We start from the raw sequence: 21,420 nt of genomic DNA, 5'->3' as shown, positions 1-21,420 counted from the left end.
ATGGCAGAGTATTTCAGAGTATGGGCACTGAGCAGCGCTGTGGGCACTACTGATCTAGCCCACAGCGCTGCTGCAAATTATCTCTTCCCCTCACACTGTACAGATCGGTAGATCTGGGAGGGGAGGGAGGAACCGACATCATGACATGACGCCGGCTTGTTTACAAGTGATCGCTCCGTCATTTGATGGAGCGATCACGTAGTAAACGGGTGCTACCAGCGCCCATTTACCATGATCCATGATGCGCCAGGTCTTCCGGACCCGGCGGACATTAATATTTTCGGGAGCGGGCCACAGGGGGCGCACGAGAGCAAGATTCTGGGAGGACGTCCATTTACGCCCTCCCAGAATAAGCTGACCGCGCTGTAGCCGTCTTTCAGCTATGGCACGGTCGGCAAGTGGTTAAGGTGGGGCAGTAAAGATGTGGTTCAACGACAGGTTTTTAGCAAGAGAACATTACATTACAATTGCACCTATAGCCTATTTCGCTTTGGCTACAATATTAGAGAAGAATATTAACTAATTCTGGCTATTGAAATGAATGGCGCTCAAGTGTGGAATGTACTTAGCAGTAACGTGCATTTAGGAGGTTTTTCTGCCCAGACGCTACTCTTTTTCTCCCGCATGGCACATAGGCTAATATAAGAGATGTTTTAATAAGTAGCAGAGTCGCGTTATTTACGCCCCGTGTGCCTGAAAGCTAATAATGGCTATATGGTTATCCTGTTGCTTCTTCTTCATAAGTGACTATTACCACTACATCCACGCATGCGCAGTGCCGGGACTTTTCGGGATATAAAACATTGAGAATATTGGCCAGCTGCTGAGGGATGAACCTCCATGTCAGTCAGCTTCTCCAGCCCGTACACGTTGGGTTCACCTTTATCCCTGTCCCCGAACAGCAGTGGTGTCGCCCATGTCTCCATCTCTCCTGTGTTCTCAGTGTGTCCCTCAGAGTGACAGCTCAGCTCCCTCCCCACAGCAGCTCTGCCCTGTATAACCCCCTCGCCTCCATCAGCAGGAGGGGGAGGGGAGATCCTCTGTCATCCTGTGAGGAGGGAGAGACGTACACACTGAAAGCCTGAGAGACACAGGAGGGAAGGGTCCGGCCATTGCCAGGGATTCCCGGCCCCACCACCAAATGAATGGCGTGGCTTTCTGCCTGGTGGGATCCCCGACTTCCCCGGCCGCCGCCGTAGCTCAGGTAGGAGAGCCGTTTGGTGGCACCGGGCGCCTTAGGGTTGGGAGGGTGGGGTGGCGGTGGGCGCAGTTCTTGTCTGGAAGTAGCTGGGTGGAGAGGGGCCTGTCCTACACATTACAGTCTATGGGAGGCACAGACATTACAAGGAGCTCAGTGTACATTCTATGGATGTGTCCTACACATTACAGTCTATGGGAGGCACAGACATTACAAGGAGCTCAGTGTACATTCTATGGATGTGTCCTACACATTACAGTCTATGGGAGGCACAGCCATTGGATTCCAGGCATTGGTCCTACATACCTCCATATACTCTGTACTTCACACAATCTCATTATAGTCTATGAGATGGAATTCAATGTGTATACTCCTGTGCTGTACGCGCTCCGCCGTATACTCCTGTGCTGTACGCGCTCCGCCGTATACTCCTGTGCTGTACGCGCTCCGCCGTATACTCCTGTGCTGTACGCGCTCCGCCTTTTTGGCATCAACACTTTTTATTTCTTCGTTCCTGTGGCTCTCTGGTATCCAAAGGTTTTGTAAAGATGAGTTCAGAACATAACATAACGCACATTTGTGAAAATGATCTCCTGTTGTGTTGGACAAGCAGTGCTGTCTGCCGAATGTAACGGGTTATCATTTTTGCGTATGTATAATTCCATCTTCTGGCTTTGTAGCTTAAGGGGAGAGGTTGGGGAGGCGATAAAATATGGTTCAACCATGCATATTTAGCACCCGCTCCAAGCGCAAGTGTAAACGAGGCCTAAGGGCCCATTTACATCAGGTGAAGTAGGATGGGGTTTTCTCATCCCCACTGCGCATATAAAACAAAATCTATGTTAGCTAATGGGCATAGTTCACACCAGGGATGCTTGGGAATGTGTCTGATTGTTGCTGTGCCAGTGTTACCACAGTCAGCCAGCAACAGTGTTGCTGATCGCTGTCATGCCAGTGTCACTGTCGCCACAGTCAGCCAGCAACAGTGTTCCCGATCGCTGTCATGCCAGCGTCATCACAGTCAGAAACCATTGTTACTGATCACTGTCATAACCATTGCAGTGTCACCACAGTCAGCCAGCAACAGTGTTACTGATCACCACCATACCAGTACCAGTGTCGCCACAGTCAGCCAGCAACAGTGTACCTGATTGCTGTCGTGCCTGTGTTACCATAGTCAGAAAACAGTGTTACTGATCGCTGTCGTGCCAGTGTCACCAGTCAGCCAGCAACAATGTTCACCTGATTGCTGTCATACCAGTGCCAGCATCACCACAGCCAGCAACAGTGTTCTTGATCACCATCGCACAAATGTCACCACAGGCAGCCAGCAACAGTATTCCTGATCACTGTCATGCCAGTGTCACCACAGTCAGCCAGCAACAGTGTTCCTGATCATCACCACACCAGTCCCAGTGTCTCCAGACCAGCGTATGGCCTCTTGCTAGCTAGGCATCAAAAAAGCCTATTTTAAGGTCGATTTGACTTTCCCTTTTTTTTTCCTGCCTCTAAACACTGTTCTGTGTTAGCCTAGGTGCATGCACACATAAGTAAATGGGGCCACACCACCATTGCCTGTAGCTGTTGAGTGGTAGTGCAGTATTTACAGGGTTAAAGCAGGGGGGCTGCACCACAACTGAAATAACACATCCCAGCTGCCTGTCATACAAGCTCTGAAAAGAGATCCACCACAGATTGCTCTTCAGTGTGACACATGTAAAAAAAGCTCAAAAGTGCAATATTGGAAGTATAAAAGCAAGATATGGCAGGAATGAAAAGATTGTCATTAGACAGTAGATATAATTGTTGATAATACAGAATTGAGATTATAGAAATGAAGGGGCTGGTCATACAGGATTAAGGGCTCTTTCACACGGATGTGTTCGTGTACGGAGCCTGCTCTGCTCGGCGGGTGATCACTCTGTCGATCCCTGCTGAGCAGGCAGATGACACTGTACAGGGACGGACCTGTCAGAGCGTGGCTCTCCCCTATGGGGGATCGGATGAGGATCGTCGCCCGATCCAATCCTCAGATGGATGGAAAAGTAGGTTTTTCCTCCGTCACACTTTTGCGGGTCGGATGTCAGCGGACATGTCACCGCAGACATCTGATGCTCCATCCGCCTAAAAAAAACTGACAGGCGGACCTGAACGGATAGTTTGTGTGAAAGAGGCCTTAAGCTGCTCTTCAGCTTCACTTAAACTCTTTCCTACGCTAACCAGTATGCCAGCTAGATGTGCTGTATAAACTGTATGTAGCCTCAGCTACATACAGTATCCAGCACTTTTGTTGTAGTTATAGGATGTGAACATTCCGTTTCACGTGGAGGGTGGATGAGGTCCAGATCTCTGCCTCGGCCAATGGGAGGAAGCTTTGTATTCATTTTAGAGCAGTGGTTTCCAAACTGTATCCCTGGGGCTGGATGCAGCCAATGTTAATTTAGTTGACTAAAACATTTCAGTCGACTAAAATATGACTAAAACTAAAACAATTGAGATGACTAAAATTAGACTAAAACTAAAAGCCATTTTCATCAAAAGACTATGACTAAAATGTAATTGCAATTACTGGAGATTTTAGTCGACTAAAACGTAGGACGTTTTAGTAGACTAAAATGTACTGGAGATTTAGTTGACTAAATACGAATAAAACCAAAACAATTGCAGAAGACTAAAATGGCACTTTAGTTTTAGTCCCAAGAATAAAATTAACACTGGATGCAGCCTTTAGGCCCCTTTCATGCTGGGGCGGTGCGGCTGTCGGTGGTAAAGCGCCGCTATTTTTAGCGAGGGTCTGCAGCGGCCTGCTAGCGCCCGAAAAAGGGTTAAAACCGACCGCAAAGCGCTGCTGCAGCGACGCTTTGCCTGCGGTATAGCCGCGCTGTCCCATTGATTTCAGTGGGTATATACCCACTATAGTGTATTCACCGCTCCAAAGATGCGGCTAGCAGGACTTTTTTACCGTCCTGCTAGCGCACCGCTCCAGTGTGAAAGCCCTCAGGGCTTTCACACTGGAGACACAGCAGCAGCTGTTTCAGGGTGCTTTGCAATTGCTATTTTTAGCAATGTAGTGCCTGCAAAGCACCTCAGTGTGAAAGGGGTCTAAGACCGGTATTTGTACCCACTTCTGGGCATAGACTCCTGTGGGAGTCTATGCCACTTGCTGTCTGCTGGGACACAAATGGTACCAGAGACGGCAGGGACCATTCTGATTGCACAGCACGACTCGTGCATGCACAGTAGGGAACTGGTAAGTGAAGCCGCAAGGCTTCATTTCCTGATTCCCTTTCCGAAGATGGCGGCAGCAGCATCCGAGGGACGGTTTGGCCTCAGGTGCCGACATCGCTGGTGCCCTGGACAGGTAAGTCAGAAGCTGCAGTATTTGTAGCTGCTGACTTAAAAAAAAAAAAAATTAAAAGTAAAATATAAAAAAATTATTTTATGGGACTTCCTCTTTAATTTTAGACCCCATTCACACCTGAGTGCTTTTGAGCTTCAAGCTACAAGACACTCAGCAGTGTAAATACCGTATTTTTCAATAGTGGCTGTTAGCAAATGAGTGCTCAGATGCTCCAAAAGTTACAAGAGCTTGAACTGGTTGAACTAGATGTTCTTGTGTCTTTTTTTTTTTTTTTTTCATTCCATCTAACTATATAACTTTAAGCTGCTTTTGGAGGCAGAATTGGTTGTTTTTGGCCCCATAGACTTGAATGGGAACACTTGCAAAGTGAAGATTGAATATATTTTGCATGTTTTTTTTGGGGCAATTTTAGTCCTGTAAGAACTGGTCTCCCACTAGTGCTCATTGGCTTAACCAGTTGAGGTCTGGGCCATAGCCGAATGACGGCTACAGCGCGGACCTCAATTTCCGGGAGGCCGTCATAGGACATCCTCTCCTGTGCACGCGCCCCGCGTGCATAGAGTCACAGAGGCTAGGCTGATCACTGATCCTAGTAAGGGGCTGATCCTGGCCCTATACCATGTGATCAGCTGACAGCGTGAGGAGAAAAAAAAGCCGATCACCGGCTTATGTTAAAGGGACATCCGTCCCGAAGAGGAAGGAGGTAAAGATGCCTCCTCTGTGCCATCCAGTACCCCCTGCCAGTGCCACCTATTGACAATAGTGACACCTGCCAGTGCCCACCAGTGCCACCTATCAATGCCCACCAGTGGTGCTAATCAGTGCTACCTAGCTGTGCTGCCTGTCAGTGTAAGCAATCGGTGCCCATCACTGCTACCCCATCAGCGTACATCAATGAAGGAGAAAAATTACCTGTTTACACAATTTTATAACAAAATATTAAAAAAATGTAGTCTTTTTCTATCTTTTTAACAAAAAATAAAAACCGCAGAGGGGATCAAATACCACAAAAAGAAAGCTCTATTTGTGGGGGAAAAAATTATAAAAATTTCATTTGGGTAAAGTGTTGTATGACCGCACAATTGTCATTCAAAGTGCGACTGTACTGAAAGCTTAAATAGGTTTGGACAGGAGGGGGGGTTTAAAGCGGGAGTCCGCCAGGAGTTTTTTTTTTTTTAAAGCCAGCAGCTACAAATACTGCAGCTGCAGACTTTTAAAATAATGACACTTACCCGCCCAGCGCGCCCGCGATGTCGGCACCCGAAGCCGATCTCTCGATCGTCTAACGGGTGCTGTCGCCGCCATCTTGGGTATGGGAATCAGGAAGTGGAGCCTTTCGGCTTAATTTCCCAGGTCCCTACTGTGCATGCGCGAGTCGCGCTGCGCAATAAGGATGGTCCCCGCTGTCTTTGGGATCCGTGTGTTTCCCAGCAGACAGCGGGGGACTTTCGGAAAGGGGCGTAGATTCTGTGGAAAGGGGCGTACCTTCTGCAGAATCTACGCCGGAAGTGGGTGCAGATGAGCCTCCGCTTTAAGTGGCCAGTAAGCAAGTGGTTAAACAAAAACAAGTCACACTTGAACATGTTGAAATACACTTGTAATATGCAAAAAACACCCCTGAGAATTATTGTTCTCAGGCATTGATGCAGCGTTTGGACTCACACTGAAGCTCCTGCATTTAGCTTTTCTAAACACAGGAGCAGAAATCTGGGAGTATAAACAACATATATGCCCCCCCCCCCCCCCCCCCCAGATTACCTTTTCCTGTTTTAAATGTTTCTGCTTAAAAGGAGGTTTAGTCAGGTTTACATACATTTAGCTGCATCTAGAGTGTCTAAGTGGATCCTTGACACACACAATTCTATTTTCACTAAACTCAGCTAAACTGACTGCACCTAAATGCAGGTGAATGCACAATGTTAATGACACAATAAAAAAAAAAAATTAAGCGCATTAACTGTATATGGGTATAGAAATGCCCTCCACGCATACATAAACCCAGTGCAAGTGTGAATGGGGCCTGTGTGTTTAAATATGTACCTTTTATACCTTTTATACTTCCTTAGTACATGCCTGAACATATAAAATTGAAACTTGTATACCCACATATCATTAACAATCCTATATTTAAACGCACACAGAAGACAGAAATGTCGAGTAAATGAAACCACAATAAACTTGTTATGAGTAGGCCAGGCATTTCACTGTATGTGAGAGAAACCCTGACATAGAAAGCATGTTTCGCTCATCGTGCTGTAACATGTATTTTGCATGCCTGCCTTCTCTCGACCTGTTACTGGTAGTATCTGTAGTGCAGTTTTGTGGTTTGTATGAAAGTTTTTAACATCATTTACTTTGGGTAGTATATAGTTGTCATAACAGTAAAGCTGACCATCCACCAGTAGAAGATTTTTCCTTTTTGAAACCTTCCTCTTTCTAATCGTCGGTGGGGTCAAACGGACTATAGTGACACAGGAAAATTCAAAGAAGGATGGCAATTTTTTTACCCAGTTTTACCCAGAACAGTGTATATGGTTTTTGTTTGGGAAATTAAATTGATTCAAAAGTCGAATGTTGCAAGTTAACAAAGTTATGAAGTAACATATTTATTGGCATATAACACGCACCCCAAATTTAGGAGGGAATTTTAAGGAAAAAAAAAACTTACATTTTAAATGCCCAGCCTTGTCCAGTGTCATTTGCGAACTTGTCCGGTGACATTGCAGCCTCGTCAGTGTCACTGCTGTTTAACCACTTCAGCCCCAGACCAATTGTTAGCCTAAGGACCAGAGGTCATGCAATGTTGTACCCAAACGAAATTTGCGTCCTTTTCTTCCCACAAATAGAGCTTTCTTTTGATGGTATTTGATTGCCTCTGCGATATTTATTTTTTACGATCTAAAAGGAAAAACAGAAATTAAAAAACAAAGATATTTTCTACTTTTTGTTATAAGAAAAATTGAATGAACTAAATTTTATTCATACATTTAGGCCAAAATGTATTCAGCTACATGTCTTTAGTAAAAAAAAATGTCAATAAGCGTATATTTATTGGTTTGCGCAAAAGTTTTATAGCGTCTACAAACTAGAGTACATTTTCTGGAATTTACACAGCTTTTAATTCATGACTGCCTATCTCATTTCTTGAGGTGCTAAAATGGCAGGGCAGTACAAACCCCCCCCCCCCCCAAATGACCCCATTTTGGAAAGTAGACACCCCAAGGAAATTGCTGAGGGGCATGTTGAGCCCATTGAATATTTTTTTTTTTTTTGTCCTAAGTGATTGAATAATGACACAAAAAAAAAAATAAGTTTACAAAAAGTTGTCACTAAATGATATATTGTTCACACATACCATAGTTATATGTGGAATTGCACCCCAAAATATATTCTGCTGCTTCTCCTGAGTACAGGGATACCACATATGTTGGACTTTTTGGGAGTCTAGCCGCGTACGGGACCCCGAAAACCAATCACTGCCTTCAGGATTTCTAAGGGTGCAAATTTTCGATTTCACTCCTCACTACCTATCACAGTTTCAAAGGCCATAAAATGCCAAAATAACACAAAACCCCCCCAAATGACCCCATTTTGGAAAGTAGACACCCCAAGCTGTTTACTGAGAGGCATGTTGAGTCCATTAAATATTTTATATTTTGCCACAAGTTGCAGGAATATTACAATTTTTTTTTTGCACAAAGTTGTCACTAAATGATATATTGCTCACACATGCTATGGGCATAAGTGAAATTACACCCCAAAATAAATGCTGCTGCTTCTCCCGAGTACGGGGATACCTAGCCACGTATGGACCCCGAAAACCAAGCACTGCCTTCAGGATTTAAATATAAAACGCTACCAAAAAAAACTGTTAGCGATCGCAGGGATCAGGCCTGACTCTGCGAACGCTGCAGTTATGTGTTTAGTGTTTTGTTCGTGATCGATCGATACTGCACTTGGGTGGGCTGGGCGGAGGGGCAAAACGCAGGTGCTAGCAGGTATCTGGGCTGATTCCGCTAACAATGCGTTTTTTTGGAACCCTAAACTGCTGGGGACGCTAGTATAGATCTGATCAGTCAGATATTGATCTGTTCAGATTCTATACCACTATGGGAGGTTTATGCTTTGCGTGTGGGTGTTAGCTGTACTGGCACTAACCTAGCGCTGCCTGGGGCGACGCAGACCTTGACCCTAAAACCTAATGATATCACCCGCCGGGTGATTAGGGGGTTAAACCTTTATTGGGTAATAAATGGTGGGTGCCCTGATGCTATAAAAAGCAAACTAACTAACCAGAGTCACCCGTAACACTTATACGGTGATCACTGGTGAAAGAGTTAACTAGGGGCACTCAAGGGGTTAAAATCTTTATTAGGTAGTATATGGGGGTCCCTAACGCTATATAAAAACCTGACGGGGAACCTAAATAACTGGCTAACCAGTGTTACCAGTGGCACTTATACGGTGATCGCTGGTGAAAGGGTTAACTAGGGGCAATCGGGGTTAAAACCATTATTGGGTAGTATATGGGGGTACCTAGCGCTATAAAAACCTTGCGGTGAACCTAAAAAAAAATATAACTAGCGACACTAATGCAGCGATTAGAAAAACGATCGCTTAGTGACACTGGCAAAAGGGGGTGAAAGGGTTAACTAGGGGCAATCAGGGGGTTAAACCTTTAAGGGGGGGGTAGGGGGCTACCCTGGACCTAATACTAACTGCCCTGATGCAACTGACACTAAATGCAGTGATCAGTAAATAAATGATCACTGCAATCAGTGACACTAGGAGGGGGAGGGGGGTGATCGGGGGGGGGGGGGGTTGTGTGCCTATGTGTACCTACATGTCAGTGTAGTGATTGAGTGATTGGTGTACTTACTTTCTCTGTTCTCCTCGCAGTCCGGTCAAAAAGACCGCCCCGAGGAGAATGACATCACTTCCTCCCTGCCTGTGTTTACACTACACGTGGGGGACGCTTCTCATTCGCCAGGAGCGATTGAGAGGGGATGGACAGAAACCAATGGCCATCCCCTCATCCCGGATCTCTCCTGAAGCGAAACGGACCGCCGCATCCAGCGGGAGGGGGTCCGATCGGACCCCCCCATCCGCTGGAAGGCAGGCACGTACATGTACGTACTTGTGCATGTCGGTGCCATTCTGCCGACGTATCATTGCCATGCGGCGGTCCTTGAGTGGTTAAATATGGCGCCGCTGAGATACACAGGACCGGCTCTGTGTATGTCAGCTCCTCTCGCCGTCCCGCCCTATGATGGACATAACACAGGTACAATGGCGGGACTGGGCGAGTATGAGAGGAGCTGAAATACAGAGCCGAGTGTGCTAGGCTCCGCTCACAGTCACGCCCAGTCCCTGTGTTCTGTCCATCATAGGGTGTGACTGTAAGCGTAGCCGAGTACACTTGGCTATGTGTATTTCGGCGGTGCTCGCTCCTCCGATCACAATCAGCGGGGAATCGGCGGATGCTTGTTATATGCCGATAAATACGGTACTTTTGAACAAGTTCCTGTAGGCATTTTCAAATGTACTGAGAAGTTGGTGTGTGTGTGGTGTTTTTATTTTATTTTTTTCTGTACTGATTCGGGTATTGCAGTGCGGTGTGTTTTTTTTTTTTTTTTTTTTTTTTTTCAGCAAAATGATTACTTGCCAAAATGTGTGGTAATTTGCCCTAATAATGCATGCAGTCTCTTGGACCCATTACAAAACAGCTTCTTGTAAATTCTTGTTTACTCCATTGTCTTACAATAGTTTTTATTTTATTTTTTTCCCCACCACACAGGATCCATTATAATGCAACATTACAATATGCAAGTTGCACAGATGCATGAAAATGCAGCTTAATTTGACTCTTAAAAAAAAAAAAAAAAAAAAAAGCGTGTTCTGAAAACAATATAGGCTTTGTATTCCTCATCATGCATACATCTTTGTGGGTATTGTTTCAATCTAGTCATTGCTCTGGAATGTCTTGTAAGAATTGTATATTTTTCTGCATAATCTGACCCTAAAGCAGAGCTAAACTTAACTTTATCTAAAAACAAACATTTGAAAACATGTTAGCAGGTAGTTTTATAGCAATAGAGAATTTGCATGTCTCTTCTGGCAAACATTTTCCCTTCCTGCTGGCAATTAATGTTTGTACACTAAGTACAGTTCACAATTCCTGGAGCACAGCAGACTAGGAGGTTGTAAACTCTTTTGGGGACATGATGCAGATTCCGTTCTGCTCGTTTGCACTGTTATGCCAGGGTCTGTTCTTGTGCTGCTGTTGGGCTTCTTTCACATTGGCGGCAGTACTTACCATCCTCTGAAAAAGCTATCTGCAGTGGATTGTTTTTCAAAGGGTGGAATGGCAGTGGTTGGCAGGCGTTCAGGAGGTGATCCTGCCATCCTCCTGAATGTTGTGGTACTTTTATTTTTTTTCTAATCCCAAGGGATTTTCATAGTAAAAAAATTGCATCCCAACCCTGAACCAAGCTTTTGGTATGTGGTTGCGGTGCAATCCCATTGAACTCAGTTGGCAAGTTTGACAGGTGGTGCTGTCTGTCAGGCTCTGCATCTTGAGTTTAACCACTTGCTTACTGGGCACTTAAACCCCCCTCAGTCCCAGACCAATTTTCAGCTTTCAGCGCTAATGCACTTTGAATGACAATTGCGCGGGCATACAACACTGTACCCAAATGAAATTTTTATCATTTTTTTCCCACAAATAGAGCTTTCTTTTGGTGGTATTTAGTTACAGCTCGGAGTTTTATTTTTTGCTAAACAAACAAAAAAAGATGCAAAAAAAAAAAAATCATGTTTAAGGCTAGGTTCACACTATAGCGATGCGGGAACGCCGCTAATCCGCAGCGTTTTCCCGCATCGCATGACTCCCGCCGGCAGTTCACACTGCCCTATGCGGACTGCTGGGAGTGTCAATGAAATCTTAATGACACCCCCAGATCCGTCCGCATATCGCAGTGCGATCTGCACACTCGCACAGGAATCGGATCGCATGGTGTGAACACCCATGCGATCCGATTCTGCTGCGGACCAAAAAAAGGGTCCCGTGCGAGTTTGCTGCGGGAGCGATGCGAATTCAGCCATACTATCTGTATGGCTGAACTCGCATCGCTACAGAGATCCGATGTGATTTGCACTGCAGTGCGGTGCGAATCACATCCGGATCTCCCCCCGCAGCAGTGTGAACCCAGCCTTAATAGTTTGTTATAAAATTTTGCAAACGGGTAATTTTTCTCCTTCATTGAAGTGCGCTGATTAGGCGGCACTGATGGGCTACACTGGTGGGCACTGATAGGCATAGTTAAGCCGGCACTAATAGGCACAGATAAGGCGGCACTGATGGGCAAAGATGGGCACGGATGGGTGGCACGGATGGGTGGCACGGATGGGCACTGATAGGTACCACTGATAGATGGGACTGATGGGCACTGATAGGTGGCACTGATAGGTGGCTCTGATGGGCGGCACTGCTGGGCACTGATGGGCGGCACTGCTGGGCACTGATGGGCGGCACTGGGGTGCAGCACCTTTGAGGCAGATTGTGGGCACTGCTGGGTGGCACTGTGGGCACTGCTGGGTGGCACTATGGGCACTGCTGGGTGGCACTGACGGGGGGCACTTTTAATAAGTGGGGCACTGCAGGGGGCAGGTGGGCACTGTCAGGGGGCAGGTGGTCGCTAGCAGGGCTGGCCGTGATCGGGACTGATGTCCCGATCACGGCCGCCGGTGATCGGCTTTTTTTTTTCTCCTCGCGCTGTCAGCGCGAGGAGGAATAATAGCTGATTACCGGCTCCGTTATATCACATGATCAGCTGTCATTGGCTGACAGCTGATCACGTGATAAGGGGTCGGGATCGACCCCTTGCACGGATCGGTGATCAGGCGAGTCTCATGGACTCGCCGATCACAGAGCGCGCCACGCGCGCCCCTCAGGGGGCGCGCAGGCCGCTCGTACACGGGACGATGTCAATAGACGTAGTCCCGGAAAAGGAGATCCGCGCTGTAGCCGTCAATTGACTATAGCACGGATCTCAAGTGGTTAAAGTGGATCTTGACCCTCTACATAAAGTTTCACCTCTCCAGCCCTCCTCTACACGAATAGCTAATGAGGCAAGGAAAAGTTCTGGACAGCCACGCTTAGTGCGGCTGTTCAAAACCTTTCCTTGCCTCATTAGCTATATGCTTGGCCTGCACCTGAAATTCCAATCTTGAGGAGAGTCTTTCATCCACCTGGAGTGGTGATTTTCTACACGAAATCATCTACACGAAATAGTATGGTAATGGTTTAATTATTATTTCTTTCCCTTTTTTGTGTAAATTGTGTGCCCCTCCCTATGGGCATCATTTTGGGTGCATAAACATAACCCTCTGCTCTGAATTGCAGGTCTACAGGCCCATGTGAATGAAAGCTTATTGTAAAAATCTCTATTAGAATGTAGAAATCATAAGGGAACCTTTACGTGCATCATACATAATCACAAAGATGCTTACCTGTTTAGCATGTGCCAAAACCTTTTATAGGCCCATATAGGTTTTGGTGCATGCCCAAAATGTAAGCCATTTTTTGAGGACTAGCAGCGTGGCTCACAATATGGGTAGATGCCATTACATGTGTTTGATATTGGTGATGTTTGCTGCAGGGTGGATTTGATTCAAATCACTAGTAAAGGCTTGATTTAAACCATAATTTTTAAAGAGCACCTGTCATTTCTGTCCTGCAGCTCCTTCTCTGAACCACTGTTGACTCACTGACATTCCCATTCACTTTAATGGGATGGCTGGTGATGAGGCAGTGACACAACAAGGTGAGGGACGTGGTGGCAGCAGGTGAGGGGGTGCCCGCTAACATGTGATGCCATGATGGCACTGAAATGACAGGTGCGCTTTAAATGTAAGCACTTATTCTTACTGGTAGTCAGCATCAAGATTTGCAAACAAAATGAAGGTTTCCTATTTGGAATAATAAGCTGTCAGGTTAGTAAAACAGCGATATCCAAACCAATTCAATCATACAGTTTGTATTGTACATAGATTTGCAAAACAATGGGATAAAGGAATATTCCTGAACTTTGTTTTATCTCATGGTTACTATGAAATTGATTCATTAAATGAGTTTACAAAAAATTTAAATATTGCAGAATATACAGCCTCATGCTGCATAACTAAGCTCCATTTCATGCTGGATAAACTAATGATAAACATATCTTAACCCTTTCATGACTAAGCCTATTTTTGGAATTTGGTGTTTACAAGTTAAAATCCATATTTTCTACTAGAAAATTACTTGGAACCCCCAAACATTATATATATATATTTTTTTAACAGAGACTCTAGAGAATAAAACGGCGATTGTTGCATTATTTTATGTCACACGGTATTTGCGCAGCGGTGTTTTAAATGCAACTTTTTGGGAAAAGGGACACTTTCATGAATTAAAAAAAAAAACAGTAAAATTAGCCCAATTTTTTTGCATAATGTGAAAGATAATGTTACACCGAGTAAATAGATACCAAACATGTCACACTTTATAATTGCCCGCACTTGTGGATTGACGACAAAGTACGGTACCTAAAAATCTCAATAGGCGACGCTTTAAACATTTTTTACGGTTACCAGGTTAGCGTTACAGAGGAGATCTAGTGCTAGAATTATTGCTCTCGCTCTGACGATCGCGGCGATACCTCACATGTGTGATTTGAACACAGTTTACATACGCGGGCGCGACTTCCGTATGCGTTTTCTTTGCTTCGCGAGCTCGCGGGGACGGCGGGCACTTTAAAAAAAAAATGTTTTTATTTTTTTATTTATTTTATTTATTTTAAAATGACTAAATTGTTTAAAAAAAAAAAAAAATTGATCACTTTAATTGCTGTCACAAGGAATGTAAACATCCCTTGTGACAGTAATAGGCGGTGACAGGTACTCTTTATGGAGGGATCGGGGGTCTAAAAGACCCCCCACCCCTCCTTTAGACTTCAGTGTATTCAGATCGCCGAAAACGGCGATTCTGAATACCGGATATTTTTTTAAAACCGGCGCCATTGGCAGCCGAGTAAACGGGAAGTGACGTCATGACGTCGCTTCCGTGTTTACTATGAGGAGACTGGAACGAAGCCGATTACGGCTTCGTTCCAGTTCCTCCCCAGCGGCCGGAGGCATCGGATGGCGAATCGGTGCTCCCGATCGAGCGGGAGCACCGGTAACAGCGGCGGGAGGCGGCGGGAGGGGGGGACGTCCCCTCCCGCTCCTCCGGCATAACAGCCGTGCGGCTTTTAGCCGCATCGGTTGTTATGCCTGGATAGCCAATCGCCCGCTGAACAAAACGGTACCGGGATGATGCCTGCAGGTGCGGGCATCATCCCGGTATACCCCCCGGAAGCCGAGTACGCACATCTGCGTACGCTCGGCGGGAAAGGGTTAAATAAACTATTTTTAGATAGATTTTTACTCTAAAAGCATTTTATTTAAATAAATTTGATAAAAATTTATCTTTTTTTTTTTTTTTTTTTTTTTTTTTTTCTCATTGATTTATATCCACCCTAGTTTTCTGCACACATTTTCAAGAAGAAATGTATGCATTTTAAATAAAAATGATGATTTATAGGTTTATTGTATGATGTATGACATTAACACCTCAGAAACCCCTACTTAAAGCGGCGTTCCGGTCCTAGCATTATTGGTATTATAAAATGCAGTATACAATTTATCACAATCGATTGTTCAAAAATATACATTTCTTACTGTAATAATGTATACCTCCATTTGTGGCCATTTCCATCATGAATGTCAGAAAATAACATGATTTCTTATCGTATATCACGGGACACAGAGCCATAGTAGTTACTCTGTGGGTTATAGGCCACCTTCAGGTGATGGACACTGGCACGCCCTGAGATAAAAAGTGCACTTCCTATATAACCCCTCCCACTACTGGGAGTATCTCAGTTTTTTGCCAGTGTCTAAGCTATTGTCTAAGCTATTGGTGCTGAGCTCCACTGGAGCAATCCTTGCTGGGGCTAGCCATGCAGCCGGATCCATTCAAAGTGTCTTTTAGGCCAAATTGAATAGTACCCAGGCCTCATGTCTGCAGAAACTAGGTCTTGCCTGTAAACTCTTCTCTTTTTAGAGAGCTGGATCCCGGGATCCAGTACCTTTTGGTAGTAAGGCCATAAAGTTTTACTGGCAGTGGGGGTATTACATGGCCAGGATTGTGGGTCTCCTCGAGGATCCCCAGCTGAAGGTTTAACAGGGCTCGCCGTGAAGATTGGATCTCTTGGTTTTACCACAGAAAACCCTGCGGCGGTAAAGGCAAGTGGATTTTTTTTTTTTTTTTTTTTAAAGAAATTTTTGAATTTTCTTATGAATGTCTCCTTTAGGTTACTAAATGTTGTCATGCTTATGTGTCACCACTGGGGGCTGTATAGAGCACATACCTTCTCACGCTTCCTCAGAGAGTTCACAATGTGTCCAGAGCAGCAGCTTCCATTTCCTCCAGACAGCAGCAGACCTCCGGTAAGTCTGGGGGGGGTTGGTTTCCTCCCCACCAGAGGCCCCCCGCATGTGCTATTTGCTACCCCTCTTCAAGAGGAAGAAGCACAAAAAAAGAAATGGCACACAACACTACTCGGCGGCTTCCAGGCTCTCCTCGCCATTTTCTCCCCCCTCCATAAGATCCCATAGAATCAGAGGCCCGTGCTCGTGTGGGAAAACACTTTTTTTTTTTTTTTTTTTTTTTTTTTTTTAAAGGGGGGACATATTCAACGGAGGGGGCGGGCTTAGTGTGGCGTTGGCGCCCTTCAACACCCAGCGCAGGAAAGAGTGTTTTTAAAAGCACTAGTGTAATTGCTGCAAGCTGCGGAGGGACACACGAGCGTAGAGGGGCAGGAAAGAGGTTGGTGACACAAGCATTCTTTTTGAACACATTTACTATTGCATCAAGCTGAGTGTTAATAGCAGTGGCTGGACTATTGCTCAAGCAATGGATGCGATTTCTTCTGGTAGTACCTCTGCTTTGTGCATCAGGCTATATTCAGAAGGGGGGGTTGAAACGCCCCCCAAAAAAGGAGCTAAAAGGGTCTCACTCAAGCTCTGGAAAGCCTCCTCTTCAAATGGCATCCTCCCCTGAGAGGGGGTGGCGGGTCAGAGTGAGCATCGGGGCCATGAAATGTTTGTAACTCTTTTCAACACTGCAGCCCCTGTTAATTTTACTCTTTTTTTTTTTTTTTTTCCCTCAGTCATGGTAGGTTTTTTAAAAGAAGTTTAGCGGCTTTAACTAGTTCCCGACTGCCGGCCGTCAAATGACGGCCAGGCGGTGCACCTATTGTAGCGGGAGGGCGTCATATGACGTCCTCCCATTTTAAACAGGGATAGCGCACGCATCCCTGTTTCTTCGGTGGCGGCATGTCACGGACACACCGCTCGCCACTGAAGGGGGTGAACAGCCATTGGGTATGGCTGTTGATTTTTTTATTTTTTTTTATTTATTTTTTTCCACAAAATGTACATTTATTTTATTTATAGCACAAAAAATAAAAAAACCACTAGTGATTAAATACCACTGAAAAAAAAATTTGTGTGGAAAAAAGGACGCAAGTTTCATATGGGTACAGTGTTGCATGACTGAGTAATTGTCATTCAAACTGTGAGAGCGCTGAAAGCTGAAAATTGGTCTGGTCAGGAAGTGGGTGTAAGTGCATTGTATTGAGGTGGTTAATCACATCCCAGTATGGTCAAGATGAGACAGGTTCTCTTCCTTTTTCCTAAGACCCTCAGACTGAGGAACTAGGGGCAGGAGAAGACCATTCCCTCAGGGGACCGTGGTGAGGCGAATGACTCCTCTTCTGAGGTGTCAATTGCGGGAGAGCCAGCTTTCACTATCTGTAAGATTGATGGTACAATTTCTTGCTGCATAATACGCTCCACATTTATGTACCCTTAACCACTTCAGCCCTGGACCATTTTGCTGGTCAAAGACCAGACCACTTTTTGCGATTCGGCACTGCTTTGCTTTAACTGATAATTGTGCGGTCATGCGACGTGGCTCCCAAACAAAATTTACGTCCTTTTTTTCTCACAAATAGTTTTCTTTTGGTGGTATTTGATCGCCCCTGCGGTTTTTATTTTTTGCGCTATAAACAAAAATAGAGCGACAATTTTGAAAAAACGCATTATTTTTACTTTTTGTTATAATAAATATCCTCCCTCAGTTTAGGCCGATACATATTCTTCTACATATTTTTGGTAACAAAAATCGCAATAAGCGATTGATTGGTTTGCGCAAAAGTTATAGCATTTACAAAATAGGGGATAGTTTTATGGCATTTTTATTAATTTATTTTTTTACTAGTAATGGTGGCGATCAGCCATATTTATTTATTTTATTTTTTTATATATTGTGGCGGACACATCGGACATTTTTGACAGATTTTTGGGACCATTGTCATTTATACAGCAATCACTGCTATATAAATGCAGTGATTGCTGCGTAAATGACACTGGCAGTTAAGGGGTTAACCAGTGGGTGGCAGTGTAGGGGTTAAGTGTTCCTAGGGGTGTGTTACTAACTGTTGGGGGCTGGGCTTTCATTTAGTGAACACTGATCTCTGCTCCAATCACATGGAGCAGAGATCAGCGTCACTAGTTGCTAGGCAGAACGGTGAGATGCTGTTTACAACGGCATCTCTCCGTTCAGCCACCCCGTGAGACGATTGCGGGTATGCCCGCAGTGATCGAGTCCGCGGGACCCGCGACCGGACTCATGGGGGGTCCCAATCAGCACGCGAGCGCGCCCGCGCTAGCAAGGCGGCATTAGAGATTGGACATACCTGTACGCAAATATGCCTGCCCGTGCCATTCTGCCGACGTACATCGCCGTGCGCTGGTCGGACTGTGTTTTGTGTTCGTTAAAGCCTCCTCAAGCTGTGCATGCTTTTTCCTGTCCATTCTTTGTTGGGAACTTTTTTTTTTTTTTTTTTTTTTTATCTGGAGGATCTCCCAGATGAGCATTATTTCCTATTTATAAAAGTTTTCACACTTTATCCTATGGTAGAGAAAATCCACTAAGCGGGGTATACCAGCAATTAACGCTACTATATCTTTTGTGATTAAGTTTGACTTGTCCAACAGACATTGCTTAAATACATAGGGATCCAATAGATAAAAGGTTGGAATTCCTATAAAAAAAAAAAAAAAACACTTGTGTCTCAGCCTGCGCTGACAGTAATTGGTTAATCGTTGAGAAACCAGTTTTCACAGGTGTTTAAGGTTATTCTGCTCAGCAGGTCCAGGAAGCAGCTTTATGTTTGCAATAGTTGCTATGACAGATTGTGCTTTCGCTAAGCGCCATGCAAGAAGCTCCTGGCTAGTCTTCCCTTTTGCGGTAAGGGGATCTGGGGATTTTTTTGGATATATCCAAAGAATTTCTAGCAAAAGAAAGATACCCCTTTTGCCTTTTAAGTTAAGGACTAATTGTATTTTTTTATTTCAAAGTTCCTTTTTTCTGTGCCAGGGGCATCAGCCTCCAGGCAGGCACGACCGCCTCTGCCATCAGGTTCAAAGGGTAATCCTCAGGGTTAACCCCAGGAACAAAAGAGGTATTGAGGGAGGAAGCCTAAAAGATACTGTAGCCTCCTTATGAGGTGCCCCAACTTGCTCAATAGGGAGAATTACAGTTCTCAGGGATCTGGAATGTCAAGACGAATGGGAGACTTCATCAATCGCTCCAACGTACAAACTGGTTTTCTTGGATCAAATGCTCCTAAGGACCCAGAGAAAAAAATGTTTCTCTCTAAGATTGGACCATCTTTTTGCAAAAAGTGTTCATGGTGGCCCCATGTAAGAGCAGAGAGTAGGATTTGGTTAAATCCAAATGGACATTCTAGATCTCAAAGATCTAAAATTAAATTGCTGAATATAATCTCTCCCCTTTTTGCATGAAGATGCATATATCCATATGCCTGTTTCTTCGCTCACTAGTAATCTTTTCTTTCAAAATGGAAAATCTTATTTTTCAATCTAGCTGCTACACCTCAAGTACAAGGTTCTGGCTCCTTTTATAGCCAGATTGAGGGCCCAAGGTATAACGATTATGGTTTACCTAGTCAATCTGTTCTTGTTAGACCAGTCGGTAGCCTGCTTAAACCAAAAGTATGGTCACCACATTCGACTACCTGGAATATCTAAGCCGGATTCTCAACCTAGGAGGAATCTTCTTTAAAACGTCAAGAAAATACTTGGGTCTGATCATAGGTACATCCAGAAAAGGGTATGCTACCCCAGGCTAAGATCAGCACCATAAGGGACTGATCTAGGTAGTCGAAGCTAGATGTTTTCTCCTATCCAACTTTGCGTGAGGTTGTTGGGGAAAAAAGTCCATTCTTTATGCTCAGTCTCATTCCAGACTGCTGCAAAGCAGGATCCTATCTGCTGAAATAGAGAATTCAAGCTCTATATTCCCAATGTGTCTGACTCCAAAGCCTACGACCACATCACCTTGATAGCGCTTGATTTAGTCCAATCTTGGAGGCTAAGCAGGGTTAGTACCCGGATGAAAGACCACCTGGAAATACCAGGTGCTATAGTCTGAGTGCGCCAGGGCCTCAGTTTATGGTTAATATCCAAAAATCTGCGAAGGGGAAAATCCTTCTTTCAGTTACCTGGGAAATAATATAAACATATGCCAACCTTTTTTTTGTTTAGGTTGGGGGACAGTCCTGAAAGAGGCAGCTGTCCAGGAGAAGTGGCCTAGATCAGAAATGGCCTTGCCCATTAACGTTTTAAAAATGTAGGCAGAACACTTGGTTCTGAGGGCCTGAATGTTCAGCCTGCTAGGAGTCAATATGTTTATGCCACAGCAATGGCCTATATTAATCACTAAGGGGGTACAAGAAGTTTTGCGGCCCAGAGAAAGGTGAATCTTATCTTATTTTGTCTTGGGAAGAAAACAGTGTACTTTGCAGCTTTCATTCTAGGAATAGAAAATTTGGCAGGAGGACTACTTGAGTCGTCAGCAGCTTTTCCTGGGAGAATGGTTCCTTCACCTCGATATCTTCCCATCAATATGTCAAGGATGGGGGGGATCCCAGACAGATCTGTTTTGCGTCCAGGATCAACAAATAAGATTGACAACTTTGTCAGGCTAGGTTCACATTGCAGCGATGCGGGAACGCCGCAAATCCGCGGCGGGCTCCCGCATCGCATGCCTCCCGGCGGCAGTTCACACATCCCTATGCGAACTGCTGGGAGTGTCAGTGAAACATTAATGACACCCCCAGATCAGTTCGCATATCGCAGTGCGATCTGCAAACTCGGACAGGAATCGGATCGCATGGTGTGAACATCCATGCGATCCGATTCTGCTGCGGACCAAAAAAAAGGGTCCTGTGCGAGTTTGGGGCGGGTGCGATGCGAATTCAGCCATACTATCTGTATGGCTGAACTCGCATCGCACAGAGATCGGATGTGATTTGCACTGCAGTGCGGTGCGAATCACATCCGGTTCTCGTAGCCGCAGCAGTGTGAACCCAGCCTCAAGAACAAAGGATCTGCTAGCATGCCTTTTTATATTCCCGAGGAATCGGTTCTCACTGATTTGTGCATTTTCCTCCTCTTCTGCCTGCATCCACAACTTCTTCACAGGATCAAGCAGGAAGGGAAGTCGCTGATTCTTGTGACCCCCATCGGGGTCCAGGAAATCTTTAGTATGCAGAGATCGTAGAGATGGCAGTAGGGAACCCATGGACCCTACCTTCACAGCCAGACCTTCTCTCGCAAGGTCCTAAGTTCCATTCTACTTTAAAAACGATAAATTTAACGGTTTGGCTATTGAGGCCCACACTCTGAA

At 45.1% G+C, this 21,420-nt stretch overlaps 1 protein-coding gene across 1 annotated transcript in view; it reads left to right on the top strand.

Annotated features, from left to right (window-relative positions):
• The first annotated feature begins 813 nt into the window (after positions 1-813).
• ARHGAP23 (Rho GTPase activating protein 23) overlaps positions 814-21,420 on the top strand; it is a 343,140-nt gene continuing 322,533 nt past the window's right edge. Inside the window, exon 1 of the mRNA XM_077459396.1 lies at positions 814-1,204. Coding sequence (XP_077315522.1) covers positions 1,142-1,204 — 63 coding nt within the window. The 5' untranslated portion in view covers positions 814-1,141. The remainder of the gene's footprint in view (positions 1,205-21,420) is intronic.

Source organism: Lithobates pipiens, unplaced genomic scaffold, assembly GCF_037356315.1.
Source record: "Lithobates pipiens isolate NorthernLeopardFrog02 unplaced genomic scaffold, aLitPip1_a1.2 Scaffold_28, whole genome shotgun sequence".
NCBI classification, from domain to species: Eukaryota; Metazoa; Chordata; class Amphibia; order Anura; family Ranidae; genus Lithobates; species Lithobates pipiens.
The sequence above is the reverse complement of the archived record's forward strand: the minus strand, read 5'-3'. Positions and strand labels throughout refer to the sequence as shown.